Source organism: Chenopodium album, chromosome 4, assembly GCF_948465745.1.
Source record: "Chenopodium album chromosome 4, dcCheAlbu1.1, whole genome shotgun sequence".
Lineage (NCBI taxonomy): Eukaryota > Viridiplantae > Streptophyta > Magnoliopsida > Caryophyllales > Amaranthaceae > Chenopodium > Chenopodium album.
In genome coordinates this window covers 69,147,129-69,164,954 of record NC_137837.1, presented here as the reverse complement: position 1 = coordinate 69,164,954, position 17,826 = coordinate 69,147,129, and the positions used below count along the sequence as shown (strand labels likewise).

General features: G+C 33.0%; 1 protein-coding gene across 3 annotated transcripts; it reads left to right on the top strand.

Annotated features, from left to right (window-relative positions):
• Positions 1-494: 494 nt before the first annotated feature.
• Positions 495-9,895, top strand: LOC145627154 (oleoyl-acyl carrier protein thioesterase, chloroplastic-like). 3 transcript variants are annotated; one of them, XM_081679549.1, is made up of 13 exons: positions 495-796; positions 894-1,007; positions 1,151-1,274; positions 1,687-1,762; positions 3,669-3,802; positions 3,879-3,992; positions 4,586-4,681; positions 5,165-5,251; positions 6,493-6,538; positions 6,649-6,724; positions 6,834-6,921; positions 7,516-7,615; positions 9,614-9,895. In XM_081679549.1, the coding sequence occupies exons 4-8, from the start codon at positions 1,748-1,750 to the stop codon at positions 5,166-5,168; spliced, it is 363 nt and encodes a 120-aa protein (XP_081535675.1). In that variant the 5' UTR covers positions 495-796; positions 894-1,007; positions 1,151-1,274; positions 1,687-1,747; the 3' UTR covers positions 5,169-5,251; positions 6,493-6,538; positions 6,649-6,724; positions 6,834-6,921; positions 7,516-7,615; positions 9,614-9,895. The 3 variants fall into 3 exon arrangements, with proteins under 3 accessions (XP_081535675.1, XP_081535674.1, XP_081535676.1); XM_081679548.1 differs by having other exon boundaries at positions 7,516-7,663; XM_081679550.1 differs by lacking the exon at positions 7,516-7,615.
• The last annotated feature ends 7,931 nt before the right edge of the window (positions 9,896-17,826 follow it).

The window sequence follows — 17,826 nt, the reverse complement described above, 5'->3', positions numbered from 1 at the left end:
GACTTAGATTGGGTAAGATAGGGTCTTATCGCGTAGCAAGTTTAGTCAGGAACTTGTGAGTAAAGGTCTGTCGCTTAATAGGTTTGTAACTTGGTGTTTGCCCTATTATAGTGAATTGGTTTGGCTTGAAATCCCTAAGGTAGGGTCGAGGTTTTACTTCCAGTTGGGCCCTGGATGGTTTCCTCGTAAAATCCGCTTTGCATTGTCTAAGTTCCTAACAACAATCAGTTTTATATTCCGCGAAAAGTAGGCACTAGGAACATACTACAATTCACCCCCCCCCCCTCTTGTAGTATATCATCCGAATTAACAGAGGGTGTTGAGAGTAGAGGTCACAAGGCATAATCTACCAACTTTAGATAGCATGGAAGATTTCCTAATGATTTTATCAGAAATGAACCCCACCTTATTATTGAAAGGCCCGCTAGCAGATAAAGGAAAACCTAGATAGGGACTAAGATCATCAATTTCACTAAAACCCAAAGCCTCACAAAACAAGTTCCTATCACCTTGAGAGGTGTTCCTAGAGAAAAACACCTTACTATTGGAAGCACTAATGGATTGACCCGAGAAAGAGATTGGAATTAAACGATGCCAACCTTCACAGCAATATAATTCGATGCCAACCTTCCCTGAGTCAGCAAGTTAGAAATACTAATTCTCACTTCCAAAACCCTCAAACAGTACTAATTCTCTCTATTTCTTTCTTTACATTGTCTATTGTTTTATTCAAATTCAAGCACAAGCAACAAGTATTAAACCCCAAAAAGAAATACCTTTATCTTCCTAGAAATGTGTAAGCTTCCTAAATTCTTCAATTTATTTAAACAATTATAATTATTGGGTATAATCAAATTTTATATTAATTTGTTGTTTTTGTGGGTGTGAATTAGGCCTAATGTTTCATCTGCCTTATTTTTCAAGTATGATACCGCTTTGGGACTGCCTTAACGGGTTATAGCTGATACAGTGATATCAATTTCATCAATTTTTCTATCTAGAACAAAGTGAGAACCTCAATTCATGGTTTTATTAGTTTTACCTCATTCAGCTGGAATTTTGCTATGTTCTTGGGTTGATTCCAGATATATCCTTGTTAGTAATTATTAGTTTTGTCTAATCTCTTATGATTTTGTTGTTTTATGTTTAGGCAGTTGGATTTGGAGAAAGCAATGATGGAATGCTAGCTTGTATGCTAAGGCCCTGTTTGGGAGTTAGCTGATAGTTGTTAGAGATTAGCTGGTTGAGTTAGCTGTTTTGACTAGCTAATTGTGGTAAATGATTTGACTAATTGATTATATTAGTTGTTTGTGTAAAATTGTTTGGTAAGTAGCGGTTAGCTATAAGCTGTTTTGAGATCAAATGACCAAAAAGCTATAAGCTCTTCCAAAAAGCTCCTAATATGAGCTTTTTGAAAAAGAGCTTTTTTATCCCAAAACTCTCTTCCAAACCTCTAACTACCAAACACCCCAAATAGCTTATTGAGTTGGTCAAACCTCTCTTTCCTCTCAAACCTCTCTTTTTCCCTCAAACCTCTAACTCCTAAACACCCATGTGAGTGATTAGTCTGAATAATGTCATCTTTTTATACAATTTAGACATTGTGTGTTATTACTTTATATATTTTCTGTTGTATTTACCTTGATTATTTTGAACAATGACTTTCTTTATGCTATTATTTTACAGAAATTCTATTACGGTGGTGAGAGGTCGGCTAGGGGTAATACTCCCATGGGAGGAGAGTTTAATGATTCTAGGGAAGGTAATTTTTTTTTTTTTGTTTATGAAAATTTTCATCAAATTATTTGTTTTGGTATGTGCTTCTATTTTATTGAGCGTGTTGTTGTGAAGTACTACAAAATTAGCATTATCTTCTGTTATGACAGATGTGAGGGAGAAACAAAGTAAGAATGTATTAACAAGAACACACAGATTTATGTGGTTCACCAATTATCAAATTAGCTACCTCCACGGACAGACGAGAGAAAAACCTTTTATTGATCTTGAGGATCTTTTCCAGATTACAGATTATATATTACAAAGTGATATTGAATATCCCCATGAATATATCCCATGATTATTCCCCATGAGTATCACCATATGAAATACTACTTATGGAATGAATGAATGAATATGACTAATCCTAAGGGTTATTTATAGACCTCCTAACCTTGGAGCCCAAGGTAAACTTTACCAAGCTTGGTGCCCATGTATAACACTTGTTGCCCAAGTATTACCAAGATTGGTGCCCAATGTAAAATACTTGGTGCCCAAGGTAGACATATTCATGTGCCATATAATCTTATTCAAGGCATAATTTAACGTCTTCTGACACTACTTTGTTTAGTTTAGTTATGCAACGGTGAAGAAGGGAGAAATGATAAAATGGGGTATTAAGATTGGTCCCAATGGTTTGTTTTCGGTGAATTTAGAAATGTATACTGTTAAATTTTGGTTTAGAGTAGTAATCTGGTGAATTGGAAGTATGGGTTTGGTTAATTTTGGCTTTTGAGTGGCGAATTTGGAATAATGAAGCATATATAATTTTGGTTGGTCCATGGATATTGGATAATTGATAAATTTTGCATAGTGGGCTTGGTCAACTTTATGAGTGGTAATATGTTGAATTTTGGATTGCTGGATTTGATGAAGTTTTGGTTTACGAAATGTAGTAGAAACTAGATTAATAAGTTTGTCTAACTTTTGGCTTTTTACATGTTTATTGGTAAATTTGGATTATCGGATCGGGCTGTTAAAATTATTTGTGGTAATTGCTGAATTTGAATTACAAAGTTTGAGCGATTCAGAGTATGAATTAGTGTTAGTTATCTGTTGTTTGGGTATCAGTCAGGATTCATAGTTAGTTGTAGGAATTCTCTCAAATTTAAGATTAATATATCATATGGATCGGAACAACCTTCTTGGTTTATGATTTTGATGTAAGGCTGTTTTATGCATTCGATTTGAGCCTCGAGGACTTGAATACGACAGTTTATCCTTTAGAAGAAATTTTATTTCATAAATGACAGTTTTGTTGGAATTTTGGTGACAACAGTTAAAATAAGCTTGATTGAAAAGTTTCTAATGTATGGTTTTTCAGTTGATTCTTGATAGTAATGTCATTTGCAAGGAAGTTTAAGTTATCACTTTTTGGTCTTGTCAATGGTCTTTTGAAGAAGTGGTCTTCTACATAAAACTATTGGGATTATGGCTGTGATTGTGATTATGGTTCACAGAAGCATGAAATAACAACTTATGGCTGTTGTGCCAAGAACTTAGACATTTTATTTTTCAAGGAACAAATGACAAGATCGTTGTGACTCGTAGTTCAAGAGATACTGAACCTGAACCTTTGAAAATTTGCACTTTGTAAATGCCAAATTTTGAATTAAGACTCATTTGATCATGTCTTTGATTAATCTTTAATTGTGTCATAGTCATTGTGTAACATTGTGATGGTAATCCTTTATGCAACTTCCATGAACTGATTCTTCCTTTTCATTTCCCTATATCTTCTATTATCCATAGATACGTGATACTGGTATCAATTTGAAAAATAACTATTGTATTAGTGCTGTTAAGAGATCTTTTCTCTTATACGATTTGCTTTATGAAAAAACATTATATTCTGTTCTATTTTAATGTTAGAAGGGGTCTTTGTGATGTAGGAAGTGGGGTGTAACCATGCATTAAGTGTTGGATTCTCAACTGATGGATTTGCAACAGCCCCTACCATGAGAAAGCTTCATCTCATATGGGTGACTGCGTGCATGAACATTGAGTTATACCGATATCCAGCTTGGTATGTTTACTTTTTATATTGTTGTTGAGGTTTTCCAGGTCATGTTATTCAATGACCTGTCTTATGTGTGGCGCAGGAGTGATGTAGTTGAGATAGAGACGTGGTGGCAAGCTGAAGGAAAAATTGGGACGAGGTGGGATTTCATTCTTAAGGACTATGCAAATGGTGAAGTTATCGGAAGAGTTACTAGGTAATTTCCAGTCATCAGACCTATTTCTTCTCATTTCTCTCATGCATTGTAGGTAATGTCTGTGTGATTGGTGTCTTACTAAAATGTGTATTTTACAATGTACATTTTGATATTACATAAGGATTTCCCCTTTCAAAAGACTGTTTGCTAAATGTATATTTCCTGTCTTTGTTGAAAAATTAATTGAAACATTTTATTTTAGACACGTCGAATTAGCCTTTCTTCTTCTATGTTGAATCAGATGACACTAAAGCACAATTTGATTCAGAAGACCCGTGTACGTATTAGATTTATGTTCATTATTTACAGAAATAGTGGATGGTAGGAACTGAGTAAGAATTTAATTTTTTAGATTTCCACTGGGATAAGAATGTTGTTCAGTACCATATAGGCAACTGTAAAGGCTTTTGTATGGTAAACTCAACCCCCCTCCCCTCCCCCCTAATAGTCCTACCCTTAAAAAAAAAAAGAGAAATGGCCTCTTACTGATCAATAATTTTTTGTCTTTGGTGCATTTTAAAAAAGCCTAGTACTTGTATTTTTTTTTTTTTTTGTTAAAGATGGTTGCTAACCAGCTCTTTTTCTTATTGCAGTAAGTGGGTGATGATGAACATGAATACAAGTAGATTGGAGAGAGTTACTCTTCAAATTGGCAAGGAATATTTAATATATTGCCCAAAAGAGCTTCGGTGAGCCCTTTAATATATTTGCCTGTACATTTTTTAGTGTGTGATAGAAGACTGAAGACTGCAATATATTTTGATGTATCTTAGTTGTAGTCTTCACCGTGCTTCCTTTTTGTTATCCTGCATGTGTAGTTTATTAGCTGGTTTACTACTTATTGTCAGTTTTTTGAACCCTTTCATTATATGAATCTTGGTATGTAGGTTGAATTTAAGTGTCATAAGCCTTCAGCCTTTCTTTTAATTAACTCTTGTTTGATCTATTTCCAAGCTTTCAGAACAATTATTATGTGATAATTCTTTGGGAATGAAACTCTGGCTGTTGTCTAATGTGGGTTTTAAAAATGTTAAAAGTTTCAGAATATAATACAAATCACATGTTAATTGGTTTTATTAATGCTTAATAATTTTTCAACTTTCCTCTTTAGTTTTGTTATACGTTATCGTTTCCATAAAATTTTTAAAAAAATTCCACTTTTGAAATTGCAGATGACCGATGCTCTTTGAAAGAGGTGCAGTGTGAGAAAAGTTCGTCTTGTAGATATCATAAAAGCAGGTCATGATGATTACTATCAAGTTAGTATGATTCTTGAGAATTTAATCAAATTATAATGCCATGGGTGCATTTACAGATGTTATGCTTTTTTTGTCGATTGTAGGAGAATATAAAATACTGTTTGGGGATGGATAGGATATATTCTGTTTAGAAATAGGTTTCTATTAGAATGGAAGGATCTAAGAACTTCATCTCTTCTGATATTACTAAAGTGAAAACTATTGCTATGGAGAGTGGAGAGAGGAGATAGAAAATTGCAACTGCATGCAGAGAACAAAGGGCAAAGAAGGATAGAGGGGTAGCAGAAGGCTGGAGGGGTAGGACTCTTACTGCTACTGAAGTTTCTACGGGTTTCAACGGCTTTGTTATAAACAGAAGATTTACTGTCTTTTCTTCTTCCTTTCCTGAATTCTCTTTTTTTTTTCTTTTCCTTTTGCGCTAATCACCAGAAAGTGCTCTCAATCTCTAGCACCATCTCTCCTCTTTCTCCCTTAATTTCCTTTCCTCCATATCTCCAATCCTCAATTTTATCATCTGATAAACCCCAATTACATTGCAATGGATGATTACAATAAATAAAGATAATGTTTGCAAAACAAAAATTGACCTCTAATTTCAGTATTATTTTTTTCAGAATAATTTGAATTGATTCTTGTTTGTTTGTTTGTTTGTTTGATTTTGAGATACTTTTTAGAATCCAAAATCCCCACCAAGTATAAGCTTTTCCTACATCATTTCTCTTCATCTTTTGATCCATTTAAATGTGTAACTGTTGGGCTAGGCCACCTAAGAACATTATATATATATATATTTGGCTCTTAATATAATGAAGAATTGGGAAACCACCTGGTGGCTGGTGGACTTGTTTGGTTTAAGGAACTACAATAATACAGTATATAGACATTGGTTGCTTATCTGTTATTTACTTGGACTTTATGGAACTCCAGTTCTGAGCTCTTTATATTATTACTTATCCATGAGAACAACTGGTTTTTTTTTCTTCTTTTTTTGTTATAATCTTTTGCATTAATATCCATGGAAGTTAATTCTATAAACAAGGATTTAGGTTCTGATTTTTCAATAGATTTCTTGATTTGAACTTGAATACATTCCACCAAAAAATGCTGCAATTATGTCTTTTCCTGCATTCAATGTCACATTGTTAGTAAGGTCATCAGTTTTTCTCTTTCCTTGTCCAGCCATTGCTTGGTTGTTCATTTATGTTTTCTTTTTTAATAGCTAATCTATTTGTGTTATGCAGAAATTGCCTCAATATCCATCCTTAACTCATGACCTTGTTCTAAGAGGTGTTATTCCAACTGAGTATGAGATATGAAATTGAATCGCTATTCCCTATTCATCTAATTCACACAATATAGTCTCAAAAGACTTAAAATTTTTCTGATTTATATTGTAGATAAATACAGTTGCTTATAATAACTCATTTAGAGAACAAGCTTTTTCTTGACGATGCTATCTTCGATATGCCGGAGGTAAGACTGAGCTCTCTGATTACATCAGACTTATGTGGTAGTTTATTATATTTATTACGTTCCACATTGTCAATTATGTGGTCTTTTTGTTTGTGTCATGATAATACAGGTAACCAATACTGAGACTCATGATGAGGTACCATATAGATGTCCTCCCAAAACAGAGTTCCAGCGCTTAATGAGGATGACAAAGGATGGTAATTATCTGAGTTTTGATTTTTTGTTGAGGGCCTTGTCTATTATTGGACCATTGCTGTAATGGTGTGTCTGATGTAGGGAAATTGGTTTGCCAACTCACTGTTTTGCCCTTGCCTCGAAATTATAATGCTAATTTGCTGCCCTTAAATCTGATATGTTGTCGTCTTACCCTTAAGTCTGAGTTGTTGTCTTACAGAGGAAAGGGGAAAGATGAGGGGGTTGGAGGTGAAGGGTGATCGAGGGGTGAAGGGGGGGGGGGGTGGTGGTGGTGGAGATGAAGGGTGATCGAGGGGTGAAGGGGGAGGGGGAGAGAGGGCGGGGGAAGGAGGAAAGTGGTTTTTTTTCTACATGATCACACTTTGTTTTTTTCTCCTTTTTTGTTTTGTTTTGTTCTGTGGGTTAGGAAGAGGGTTTGTTTAGGAAGTGTCTTCAGTAAATGGATGAGATCAGTCAAGCTGTAGGAAAAAAGAAATGGAGGAGTGACTGTGTGGTTGTTTGGCCTTGTGCTTTATTTTTCGGTTTTCTCTGTTTTGTGCTGATGGTGTGTAGTTAATTTGTCTTCCTAAAAAAAACTTCTGGTCTTGTTCTTGCAGGTCATTTGGGAGTAGTTGTTTTTGCTGTCTCTAAGGACCTTCTTTTTCATTCTTGCTAACCTGTGTCCTTTGATTGGTGGCTTTTCTTCACCTTTGATTGGTAGCTTTTCTTCACCTTGTTCATTCTATAATTACCACATTGAATAGGGTAGGTCAATTTCAATTTGCATGTTTTTGTTTGCCTTCTCTAATTATACATTTGGCCATATAAATTGTTATTTGACATTTTCTCAGCTTACATGCTAAAGAAGTCATTAGGATATTGCTGAACTGAATTCTGACAATTGTGAATTTCCCAGGTTGTTATTGACAGAATTGGCAGAAACCCGAGAATGGCCAATGTATATCAAAGAACAAAAAAGCAATCATGTTCACTGATGCATTCTCAGGAACTGACAAAACACGAAAACAAATCCATACTGAACTTGATTTAAAAAAAACTCCAAAGAATTAAATAGACCATGAATATAAAATACTACAACCTTCTATTTTTCAAAGTGCCAAAATCTCAAATATGTTAGCTATTGGAAATTGCTTTCTAGCTGATGCCTATTGTGGTTGATATTTGACTTATTGCAAATTTTCAACAAAGGCTCTGATCTCAATTCAATATATGTTCCAACCTTCTAATTTTACAGTATATTGTTACTCTTAGTTCCATGTTGATTGTATTTTTTTCAATTTATTCTAGCTAAAAGTCTAAAATATAGAGGGAGTATTGCACGTACATCTCTAAATAGGTCCATGTCCTTGGGGTTGGGTATACTCTTTATTGTTTAAAGTTATGTGGGTTTATGAAATTCTCTTTTGCATGAGTATGAAGTTAACATGTATAAATGAAGATGACAATTGGTTCGATTATTACAAGATTTTATCACAATAGCAGTAGTGGCAAGTTGGCAATTGTTCCAGTAGTTTTTGTGAGATAGATAAGAGGTGTTTTGATAAGTGGGAAGCTATTGCAGATGCCTTGGCAGTAGAAAACAGACAGACTGCAGAGTTGGAAATAGTCGAGCTTGGAGGATAGATGATTTTAATCGTCCTAGAAGCTTGTCTAGCCTTCCAAAACAACCATCTAAAAACCTTATAAAGATGAGAACTTGGATTATACTATAGCTTAGCTAGAGTGTGAAGTCTCTTTTACCTTTTTTTTTTTTAAAAAAAAAATAATAAGTTTTTCCTTTCTTTTCCTCTTTTCCATTCATTTTCATGATTAACTTCTCTTCCATTCATTTTCTACCCCTAGCTTTTTTTTCCTCTTCCACCCTATCTCATCTCCATTCTTGTAGCTAGTCGTCATATTGTAGAAGGTTTCTTCCCCATTTATGGTCCTTCAATTTTTGGATATGGAATGAGTACCGAAAATAGGGGTTTTGATCTTCAAGCTCCCCTCCTAGGGATTCAATTGCTGCCGAGATCTATTGTTTATGATGTTTATTGTTTCCGCCATGATTGCTTTTAGTATGTTAACATTACTTTTCTTTGGCTGTTTGCTTTGATTATGGGGTTTGTGCTTGGAATTGGTCCATTTCTTTTTAGCTATATTATTTGAACCCAGATTTTGTTTACATGCTGTGAATATCTGAGAAATAAACCCTAAGCTTTTGTTAATAAAATCTTATGTTGGTTTTAACATATTGTAATCCATTTTCAAAGATAATTTCTAGTAGGACCTTACAACTAAATGATGGTTAAAACGTATGGTTGTAATCCATGTCCATATAGCTTCTTTTGACATGACTATATACTGCTTGATAATGGAATCATGAAATGACATTTATGCCATGTAAAAGGCTTTATTCTCATAAAAGGTTGACCAATTAGTTGTAAGAAATAGATTATGATTACAATAGCGCCCCTTAAACTATTTGTGAGAGGAAACACTAAAAAGGATGTCCATTGTTTTAGGTGTAACGCATTATCTTGTACTCGTATGAAATTTGAGCTTGGATAAAAAGAAAGGGGGGAAAAACTTTAAATGTATATCGTATATCTTGGTTGAATGGCTAATTGTTTATTGGAGGACAGGGTTAAGGGGAAAAAAGATTTGACTGCTTTTATTTTTATTTTATTGAAATTCTAAGAAATTTCCATGCAGGTTGATGCAAGACTCATTGATCACAAAATTTAATTGGATGAGCATGTTTCACTTTGGAGGCCTTCACAACAGATGAAAAACGAAAATGGCAGACATACTCGATGCTGGCTGTGTGTAATACGATAATAATGCTGATTTCTCAGCAGCTCAACATTGTAACATGGAGTTGCTTTTACAGAAATGGCTGGTCTTCTGATCATCAATGGGCATGCATGTGTTCATTGTGGAATTGTATTATTTAGTCAACTATATATAATTTTTATTGGTTTCATCTTGCACATAGCTGCCGACCTTTCTTTATTCTTATTTAAAATATAGGGTGAGCGCGGCTGATATGTTTGTAAATGAAAAGTGCAGTAGTCTAGATTAAACGATGATTTCTGTAGTGAGGTCAGTATTCGGTTACTTATGTTGTCAAGTTTTTTGGATTGTATTATGCATATAAACCTTCAGATGCTGCTGCATATTGCATGCTCTGCCAGTCATGATTCTGCCTAGCTGTTTTAATTAAGAGGATCACTATTGAGCCAACCAGTTTATTTTGTCGATGATACTATGTCATATATCATGTTATCTATGTGCAGGAATATGTTAGAAAGCCATGAGCATCATGATTCAAAAGTTAATTCTGCAAGGGTTGCAGCTGTACGCGATCAAGATAGTAAGTTTTCTGTTATGGATGTAATCAAACTGAGAGTTTTGTTGATATTGTATTGATGACTATTTTTGGTAAATTATAAATTAAATTGAACCCTGCCGGGGTGGTTTGGCGACTGAGAAATTGCATGTACCGCTCCTAGCGCTACCTTCTTCGGTGCTCAAAGATTTAGACATGTTTCTTAAAAGTTTGATACTGTAAGTTGGATCTTTATAGTGGCTTACTGTATAATTTGTTCCCTACCACAGTACCACTTATTTAATTTGTTCAAAATTATCATATATATATACATATATATATAGGGGAGGGATCCGGTAAGAACCCCTCCTTATATAAGAACTCTAGTTATATAAGAATCAATCTCAACCGTAGGATTAGATTGAAATAGACGCTGTAGATTAAAGGAAAGCAAGTAATGACATTATAGTAAATACGAAAACTGACCACCTACATATATACCCCCAAATTTTCTCTCTCCTCAACCATAACCCTCTCTTCCTAGAGTTCCTACCACACTCTCTCTCCTAAAACCCCTAAATTTACTTCGAAAATCACCAAAATTGCTGCTATTTGAAGGAAATTCCGAGGATTTCTTATTTTAATTTTCACTCAATTTCAACGAAAATTATTGTTCATAGCATAAACTTGCATCAAACAAGTTTAATTGAGCAATTGATTTGCCAATTTTGTAATTTCGAACCCTAATTTGATGCAAGAATAAATTGAAGAAAAAATTGATTTGAAGGAGAAGATCATCAAAAACGTATACAGAAATTAATTGCTCAAAGGTAATTGATAATTTGATCATTTTGAAGAATTTATGTATATATTTGGATTTTTTGGTTGATTTGTGCTAATTTCATCACAACCTAATAAAATCTGTAGAGAACTTGCAAGGTTAGAATGAAGAAAATCTAGAAGTTTCTGGAACAAATTTGCCTTTATACATGTGTAATGTAAGAAATTTTCTAACAATATTGTTTATGTTTGTGTTCTAATAACCTATATCTATGCTCCAAAAGTTTGGAATTTATGTCTAATTTGTTCTAAAATTATAACCTAAAGTATGATTAACATGTTTAACGACTCTAATAATTTATGTTTTTTTAAAAAAATAATAATTAAGAATTATGTTCTAAAGATTGACTATTATGTTCTGAAATTAGTAGTATTATGTTCTAAAGTATGTGTTCTAAAATTAGTAATACTATGTTCTAAAGTATATGTTCAAATACATTGATAATGTTTATAATCAATAATTAGTTTTGACCTTGGAACTATAGAGTATCATGAGGCTCTACACCCTAAATCTCTAATGATAGAGTGTTAGTTGATGTTGGGAGTGAATGTGACTCGGTTAATTGAAGGTTGAAGGTGTAATATGCATTTGGTAAAAGATATGCAAACTCTTTTAAAAGGTTGGTTTTAGAAGCTCTAGGAATGTGCCCCAAATGTTATTTACAGCTTGAAAATTTGTGGAACTGGAGTAGGTTGTCTTTGCTCGTGGATTGCAAAGATTTTCTTGTATCTTCTTAACATTTGTCTCCTGTCTCAACCTTCAAAAGAAAGAATCAAAATCTTGTTAGGTACATTTATATGATCTTTTGTATTGTTGATTAATCAAGTTGGTTGCCTTACGAAGCTTAATCATGTGCTTTGTTGACATAGATGCAATTGCCTCTGTAGCCACTATTTTAGTCTTGATAGTTTCATATTTTTGCATGACATAATTAAGCTCTTTTTGTAGCAGACTAGCAGGTCTTCAATTTCACTTTTATAGTCCTTCAATTTCACTCTTATAGTCCTTGAGAAGCACATATAGGAATTCCATTAGTGAACCAATGTGAGGGCTTTTTTTAGAACATTGGTAGATGAAATTAAAAAATTTAGAACATAGGAATAAAAAAGATTAGAAGTTTAGAACATAGAAGAAAAAAATTTAGAACATTGGAATAAAAAATTAGAATGTAAGTAGAAGAAAAAAATTGAACATAGGAATAAATTTAGAACATAGGGTTTAGAACATATAGAAAAATTTAGAACATTTTAAAGAAAAAATTTAGAACATATAAAAAAATTTAGAACATATAGAAAAATTTAGAACATATTAAAGAAAAAGTTTAGAACATAAGAATTTATAACATATAAAAAAATTTAGAACATAGAAATTTAGAACATATAAAAAAAATTTAGAGCATAGGCAGAAATATTTAGAACATAGGAAAACTAATCTAGAACACAACATAGGAAAAAAAAATATTAGAACATAGGCAGAATAAATTTATAACATAAGAAAAAACTATTAGAACATAGGCCAAAAATATTTAAAACATAGAAAAAAAAAATTAGAACATAGAGAGAAAATTTTAGAACATATGTAGAAAAAATTAAGAACATAGCTACAAGAATTTAGAACATAATATAGACAAAAAAATTAATATATATTTAGAACATAGGAAAATAAATTAGAACATAAGATTTTATTATGGTTTAATTTTAGGTTGGATTACACTATTTAATTTCAAGTCTTTGCCCTCATTGGCATTCTAAGCCTTCAATAGAAACAGTTATATTCGATTCCATTCCATGTAGTAAAAGTAAAAGATTAAAATCAACATGCAACCCTTGGAACATAGGGAAAAAATTTAGAACATAAGACTAAAACTTTTGAACTTAAGAAAAATAATTAGAATATAGGGAAAAAAAATAGATAAAATATTATCACGCAGGCTTAAAACCATACATAGTAGCTAGGAAAAGGAGTTAGAACATTGGTAGAAAAAAGTTGGAATATATCTGGAAAAAAAAATCTAGAACATAGTTAGACAACTTAGACTAATTTAGAACAGAGGGATAAAACTAATCTAGAACAAAACATAGGGAAAAAAAAAATATTAGAACATAGGCAGAATAAATTTAGAACATAAGAAAAAACTATTAGAACATAGGCCAAAAATATTTAAAACATAGAAAAAAAAATTAGAACATAGAGAGAAAATTTTAGAACATATGTAGAAAAAATTTAGAACATAGCTACAAGAATTTAGAACATAATATAGACAAAAAAAATTAATATATATTTAGAACATAGGAAAATAAATTAGAACATAAGATTTTATTATGGTTTAATTTCAGGTTGGATTACACTATTTAATTTCAAGTCTTTGCCCTCATTGGCATTCTAAGCCTCCAATAGAAACAATTATATTCGATTTCATTCCATGTAGTAAAAGTAAAAGATTAAAATCAACATGCAACCCTTGGAACAGAGGGAAAAAATTTAGAACATATAGGTTTAGAACATAAGACTAAAACTTTAGAACTTAGGAAAAATAATTAGAATATAGGGGAAAAAAATTAGAAAATAGATAAAATATTCACGCAGACTTAAAACCATACAGAGTAGCTAGTAAAAGGAGTTAGAACATTGGTAGAAAAAAGTTGGAATATATCTGGAAAAAAAAATTCTAGAACATAGTTAGACAACTTAGACTAATTTAGAACATAGGGATAAAACATTAGAACATAGAGTTATTGTAATTATTGTACCATTTTTTAATTGTTGGTTTGCTAAAACCTATTAGCTCAAATGGTAGAGCACTATGCAAATGCGTAGGGGTGTAGGTTCGATTCCTACATAGGTTATTTCTAAATGATAACTATGTTACAATTAAACTCTTATACAAACCTTTCATTTTCACATTATACAAATGAACCTACGTGGGATTCGAACCCACATCTTTTGTGCATTTGCACAATGCTCTACCCATTGAGCTAGTAGGTTAATTACGCTATACATATTATCATTAGTTTTCCTTTACTGCATATTTGGGAAGGCAAATATTATCCCATGTTAAGACTAGTGCTAATCAGGCAAGCATTGACAAAAACATAACTAATTAACAATAAAGGTAGTACTAATATCAGAAATTATACTCATGATATTCATATCATGTGGGGAACGTAGACACACAAGTCATAAAACTAGCCATAAATTCCTTCAAGCAATACCATGCCTAGAATAGTTGCAATTGTAAGGATATGTCTAGCCTAATCCCTGAGCCTTTCTATTGGTATCGATGCTAAGACCATTATGTTTCTTCGTGTACTATCTCAAGTCCCAGAGGTGAAGAGCTCAAAATGTTGATAAATTTAGAACTTAATACAGAGTAGTTTAGAATATATGCACAAATCTTTAGAACATGATCAATTATAGTCCAAAAAAAATATGAAAAAAAGTTTCATACATTAAACCATTGAAATTAATTACAGGAAATTAACATGGGGAAGATGACTATTATGATAAACTTAAGGATCAAAAATGAAAAATTATAAACCTGACATTCATAATAAACACATGCAATCAATCAATGACATAAACAAAATTAGCAAAATACATCGGATAAAAACACAAAATTCAGAAAATTTGATGATGTAATTGAATAAATCGAACACAAATTGATAAAACTTAAGCCGAAAATATCAAACATTAACTGATGAACTTAAGCCCAAAAAATCGAACACTGTAGAACAACTTAAGCCGAAATAATTGAACATAAATTAAGAAAATTAAGTCGACCAAAAATCGCATAAATCAATCAAAAATCGCATAAATCGGTTAAATAGTGTGCTTAAAAAATTCGCTCAGCAAATTAACATAAATTCGCTCAACACTCAGATTTCTCTTTAATTAAACGCTCAAAAAAATTGTGAAAAATCGCAGCCAAAAATCGCTAAAAAAATTGAGAAAATCGCATTAAAAAAATGCTCCAAAATCGCATAAAAAATGCTCCAAAATCGCATAAAAATGCTGTAAAATCGCATCAAAAATTATGAAAATCGAAAAGAATGAATAGAAAGAATTGAACAACAAACCTTAATTTTGTGAAGAAAACCCTAATTTCTTGAAGGAATTTGAACCCAAAATCATGAGAGAGTAGAGAGTAGAGAGAGAGAGAGAGTTGTAGTTGTATGATGTATCAAGGCAAGAGAGAGAAAGGGAAAAGAAACGTGAAAGAGGAGGGGAAAGTATGTTGCAAAAATTACAAAAGTGTCATTACTAACCCATTCATTTTGAGCAGTCAGATCAATTATAACAAAGTACAAGTTTTCGGAAACCAAGGCAAAAGATTGAAAACATGATTATGAAATAATAAAGTTATATGCTTAACTATTAATCCAACCCAAAAACAAAAGAAAAAAAAAATACAACCTTAATTAAATTGAATAGCCCACCACCTCCAACACCACCAAGCATCACCCAAACCACCCACCACCACCCAGCACCGTCCACCACCACCACCTCACGCACCCAGAAAACCGCCGATGCACCACCACCATCCCCACGCACCCAGAAAACCGTCGATGCACCACCACCAACCCACGAACCCAAGCAGTACCCAGCAACCCACGAACCCTAGCACCCCAAGAACCCAACCACCCCACGAACCCGGCGACCCACCACCACCACCCCACACACCCAGCACTGTCGATCCATCAACCCACCAAACCAATGGAACCATACTCACGAAACCAAAGTCACGAAACCCGCCGATCTGAAACCACGAAACCCGACCCACGAATCAAACCCAAGTCGCCGCCGTTCTACAACCCCCCGCCGTCGATCTGCAACCACGAACCAAGCACTGCCGATTCACCAACCCAACAAACCCACGAAACTAACCCACGCGAAACCCACGATCTGAAATCGCGAAACCCGACCCATGAATCAAACCCACGACGGCGCCGTTCTGCAACCCCCCGCCGCTCGTAACACCATAAAGCCACCATGAAAATGGGGTTGGAGGAGGAGAGAGAATATTAAATGGGATGAGAGTTTAATTAATTAAGTTGGGGTTTAATTTAATAAAATCAGATTTGTAATTTAATAAGGGTGTTTAAGAAAAAAAAAGTAAGGACATATATGTCATTTTACAGCCCAAAAGTTACTAAATATGGAAAAAAAAAATTTTGTTGCAAGTAATATAAACCACCCCAAAATGGAAATTGTTGCAAGTAAAATGAACCGGAAGTAGTATATATATAAGAACTCAGATAAAGGATTTTATTTAATGACTATAATGACCCCATATAAAAGCTTAAAAAAATCCCCTTCCCCTTCTTTCTCTCTCCTCTTGAGTTCTTCCTGTTTTTTCCCTGTCCCTCAAATTGATGGTATGCGTATGATGAGCAATTGTTCTTTTATTTCATGTTCAAAAACTATGGTAATGATTCAATTTTTCATTATTTTACATATTATAGATCTTCTTCTCCATTTCTCACAAAATTTTTATGGCCCAAGGTTATGTGGCTCGACCACCTTAATTTTGCTCAAAATGTAGATCTAATTATAGCGAATTGAGTTATCTGTATGAATGATGAGCAGCAATTTTTTAGGTATATTTTTAAAGTTTTTATTCTCCCAATTTTATTTATTTATTTATTTTTTTTTTTTTGGTTCTTAATTAGTCAGAATATTATGATTCTGGATCTTTCATTTTCAATCTTGTAATTTGAAAATATGAATGCATGATATCAATTGCAATGATTTCGTGCACTTTTTGTCATTATTAAAGGATATTACTGGAATGAGTTCTGAGCTTTTTTGCACTTATGTCACAAACGTCTTTACCACAAATGAAAATAGCTTACAATTTAAATTTGATTGTATAATCTGTATTTCAATCTCTTTAATTTATAGGCTATTAGCTCAAATAGTAGAGCAATGTGTTATTGTTCACAAGGTGTGGGTTCAACTCCCACATAGCCTAATATATGTAGTTGTTATTTTTGTATTTTGGTTAGATGTTGATGGTTAGAGGTAGAATCAGTAATACTAGTATAAGAAAGTTCAAGTATTGCTCAAATGATATGCAAAAGCATTTAGGACCGTTCTAATTTTTTATGGGGGAAAGAAGAAGAATAGGAAGAACTCAAGAGGAGAGAGAGAGGAAGAAGAAGGGGAAGGGGCCGATTTTTTAAAGCTTATATATGGGGTCATTATAGTCATTAATTAAAACCCTTTAATCTGAGCCATTCATTTTAATCCAACGGGTAGGATGAAAAGTTCTCACTCTAAAATGAGTTCTTATTGTAAGAGAGGTTCTATATATATTTTGGTGAATAACTTCAAATATTTCCTAAATTGTAAACAATTGTAAGATTCTAAACAAATTTAGAGGCAGAATGATTCATAAAGTAGAATTCTACTAATATTTAGATGAAAATGTCTTACATTGATCCAAGTTTGTTTAAGAGCTCATACACAGATAACCTGTTGACAGGGTAAAGTCGTATTCCCTAATAAAAAATAATTACCTAAATCACTAACTAAGGTAGATAGGGAAGTAGGGTCGATCTCCACAGGAAAACAAGTCTTTTTACTCCTAATTAATTATTATAATCTAAATTATTTAAGTAACCAATATTTATAATTAAGCAAGAAACTAACTACTAAGGTTGAGAATAGGAAGAAAACAATATATGAAAGGATCTAGGGCATAGGTTCACCAATAAACATAGATCTAACAGGCTCTCGCAATTTACTAGATCTAAG